The 3601-nt window shown below is 36.6% G+C and overlaps 1 protein-coding gene across 2 annotated transcripts in view; it reads left to right on the top strand.

Moving 5' to 3' along the window:
* The window catches only part of LOC115213417 (transcription factor HES-4), a 105461-nt gene extending 101860 nt beyond the window's left edge, over positions 1-3601 (top strand). Inside the window, exon 4 of one of the 2 annotated variants that reach the window (XM_029782380.2) lies at positions 2655-3601. In XM_029782380.2, coding sequence (XP_029638240.1) covers positions 2655-3358 — 704 coding nt within the window. In that variant the 3' untranslated portion in view covers positions 3359-3601. The remainder of the gene's footprint in view (positions 1-2654) is intronic. The other variant, XM_036503818.1, reaches the window with a different exon arrangement.

The following is a 3601-nucleotide window of genomic DNA, read 5'->3' as shown; positions in this document are numbered from 1 at the left end:
ACTGTAAAAGAGCGTTACCCTCTCCAATAATATTCTCGTCCTTTCAGTTGTTGCTTGACTCTGTACGTGTGTATGTCTGCGTGTGTATTTGAGTGCCTTTATGTGTATGTGTATGTGTATGTGTATGATTTTTTCCCCATAATTTGATGTTTATTCACACACGCGCTCGCACAGACATGTATATATGTGTGTATGTATGAATGTACGTATGTATACATTCACGTGTTTGTATGTATACATATGTACATTCATATATATATGTATATATATATATATATACACACACACACACACACATATATATATATATATATATACACACACACACACACCACACACACACACACACATATATATATATATATATATATATTATATATATATATATATATATGTATGTATATACATACATATATATATACACACATACATATATATATATACATATACATGCATATATATATATATGTATGTACGTATGTATATGCACGTATACTTTACTTACTTTTTTGCCAGTATTGGCCCAGGACATGTCTAACTTAATAACACATATGTATATACACGATTCACCATTATAGTTGTTCGGAACCCAGCTATAGGTATTCGTAGTACATTTAAATCCTCAACCACAAAGGACCATCAGAGAACACTTTGTTGTATTAATTTCCAGATAACTATGTACCTGATGGTCCGTTGTTGTTGAGCATCTAAATGCACTTCGAACACCTATTGTTGGTCCCTAAACAACGAGAACGGTGAAACGCGCTTACGAACGATAACATAAACCTTTGTTTATCCTTATTTCTCCTACATTTGCTCTGCAGTTAATAACTTGTAATACCACTCATTATAAAAGTAATTTACAACTATACATGAAGCAGACGAGATTATGATAGCCCACGTGGAGCTTTAAACCTAACAGTAACAAACGTAAATCTAATTGTAAAAAAAAATTCCTACTGTGACGCCATGATAGATCGCTAGCTCCTACACGCATATTTTTTCTCCTTGTTTTTTTCTGTGTATCTTTCTGTCGAAGAGCGTAGGCTCGAAACATAAAAGACTTTTTTCTATTCCTGAGCGCTATACTAATACATTTGTTTGTTTGTACTCCACCTGCCTTCGTCTTTTGTTTATTTTCGTAAACTTTTCTTTTATATATATATATATATATATATATATATATACAGGGTGCGTAAAGTATTTGAGCGCAGATTCATGTTTATAAAAGAAAAACATATATAAGAACAGATAATAACTTTATTTATGAAAAAATACTATGAGGATAAAAATAAATCTTCTTTTCTAAAGTGTTATTCAATAACGCCACCTTCAGTTCGACAACTGCTTCTGTATGAGATCTTAGTCATCTACATGCTCGAATCAATTGGTCCTGGTTCATTCTGGACATTACTCTGACTATGACAGCTTTCATAGAATCTTTGGTGTTATGGGCGTGTTCATTGACCTCTCTCTCAACAATGTCACACATGTCCAATGGATTGAGATATGGGGAATTAGGGGGCCAAATGTTAGGGGTTATGTGATCATGATAATTTTCATTCATTCATTCCTGCGTTACTAGAGCCATGTGTGATAGTGTAGAGTTTTACTGAAACACATATGGCCTTCCATTACATGCAATTATTTCCAGAACCTCAATGTAGGAGGCCTTGTGGAAAGAATTAAGGAGGCACCACATGTCCTTCATTGCTGACAACCCCTAAAACTATGACAATTGCAGAAAATTTTGTATGCTTAGCACTTGAAACTTCAGACGGATCTGCACATAACCATCTGTCATTTCTTCTGTTTACTTTTTTGATCTTGGTCGAAGTTTTCTTCGTTTGCGAAAAACCAAATCAAATCTTCTACTGGATTTTTCAGTTTGTTTAAGAGCCTTTTAGTTCTGATGTAGTGATTTTCTTTTGCTTATATCTGATGTCTTCGTGGACAACATTTCTGACTGTTCCTTCTGACAAATGGAGATCTTTTGCAATTAACCTCACGGACTTTCTGGGATTGTAATCAATGGTCTGTTGAAGTAGCTGGATAAATTCTGGTGTTCTGATGATTTCAGAGCGTTTACAATACTCTTTATGCTTTGATACTGGTGATACGTTTCCATCTTCAGTCTCTAGCTCCTAACAAACTTTGTAGACGAAAGCTCTGGCAACTTTTAAAACTCGAGATATTTCTAAATCTTTATGTTCAACCTTTATAACCAGAATAACAGCATGCCTCTTCATTTCTTGAGTAAGTTGAGGGTCTACCAATACTATTTTCTGAAAGAAAGATTATACAGAGTCAGCAAAAAAATGCAGCAATGACCCAAAAAGGTATGTCTTCGAATACCTTATGCACCCTCTGTGAGTGTGTGTGTATATATATATGTGTGTATGTATGTATGTATGTATGTATGTATGTATATGCATACATGTGTGTGTGTGTGTGTGTGTGTGTGTGTGTGTGTGTGTGTGTGTGTGTGCGTGCGTGTGTGTGTGTGTTTATTGTTAAGGTAATGAATAATGTAAAACGTGTTGATCTGAGGTGACAGTAAGATAATATGTATTATTTCAGGAGAAATTTATATGATACTTATCTATTTATTTGAAAAAATTAAAAACTAATATCATATATCTATTTATCCGCAGGTGACTGGTTTACGTCTGATGTTTGGGCCGACTTCATGCATCACTACCAAGTTGGTTACAATGAATGTATGCAGGAGGTGGTTCGTTACATGACCGATGTGGAGGGCATTGACACAAACGATAGTCGCTGTATACGTATCATGTCTTACCTTCAGACCAGATTCAGACCTGACGCTTCTATTAATACTGGTAATGTCTATCGAGACACGATCAGTCGAGTCGCCTCACAAGTTACACGCATGCAGTACGGAGCTGGTTCGAATCTGACCTGTACCACTGGAACCTCCATTCGAAGCCTTCATCGATATAACCCATATGTAGCTCAGGGCTCCCATGGCACTTCCTACTTGAATGTCCCATCGCCAACTGCTGTGGTAAATCCAGTCACATCGTGTCCTAGTCGAATTAACAACAACTCCACTAACTGTACCAATGCCACGTTTTTCGGTCGTAACTCGCATATGAACCCCACAGCATTTCCTCTACAGAACACACACGCACACAAACCGTTGCTGACCACAGCTTTGTCAAACAGTACGAATCTACCTAGTTTCCTGTTCACCACCACCAACAATGAGGTGATACCAACAATAACAGACCCAGGCAAGCTACCAACAGCCACAGTAGCAATATCAGAAAGACAACCTCAGATGTTGACCAAACATTCAATGCGATCGCCAGCGGCAATAACGTCCAAGATGTAAAGAATGAGTCAGTGAAATTCTGAAACTTTCACACATACATATACATATGTATTCACACACACACACACGCGCGCGCGCGCGCGCGCGCACGCGCCGACACACGCATATTCACGTGCACACTTTATCTCACACACACACACACACACATACCTATACATACTTGCATACATATAAGTATATATATATATATATATATATATATATATGTACACGCACACATATATATTATGTATAAACATATAT

The sequence above is a fragment of the Octopus sinensis genome, linkage group LG6, assembly GCF_006345805.1.
Source record: "Octopus sinensis linkage group LG6, ASM634580v1, whole genome shotgun sequence".
In the NCBI taxonomy this organism is placed as follows: domain Eukaryota; kingdom Metazoa; phylum Mollusca; class Cephalopoda; order Octopoda; family Octopodidae; genus Octopus; species Octopus sinensis.
This window is presented reverse-complemented; position numbering and strand designations above follow the sequence as displayed.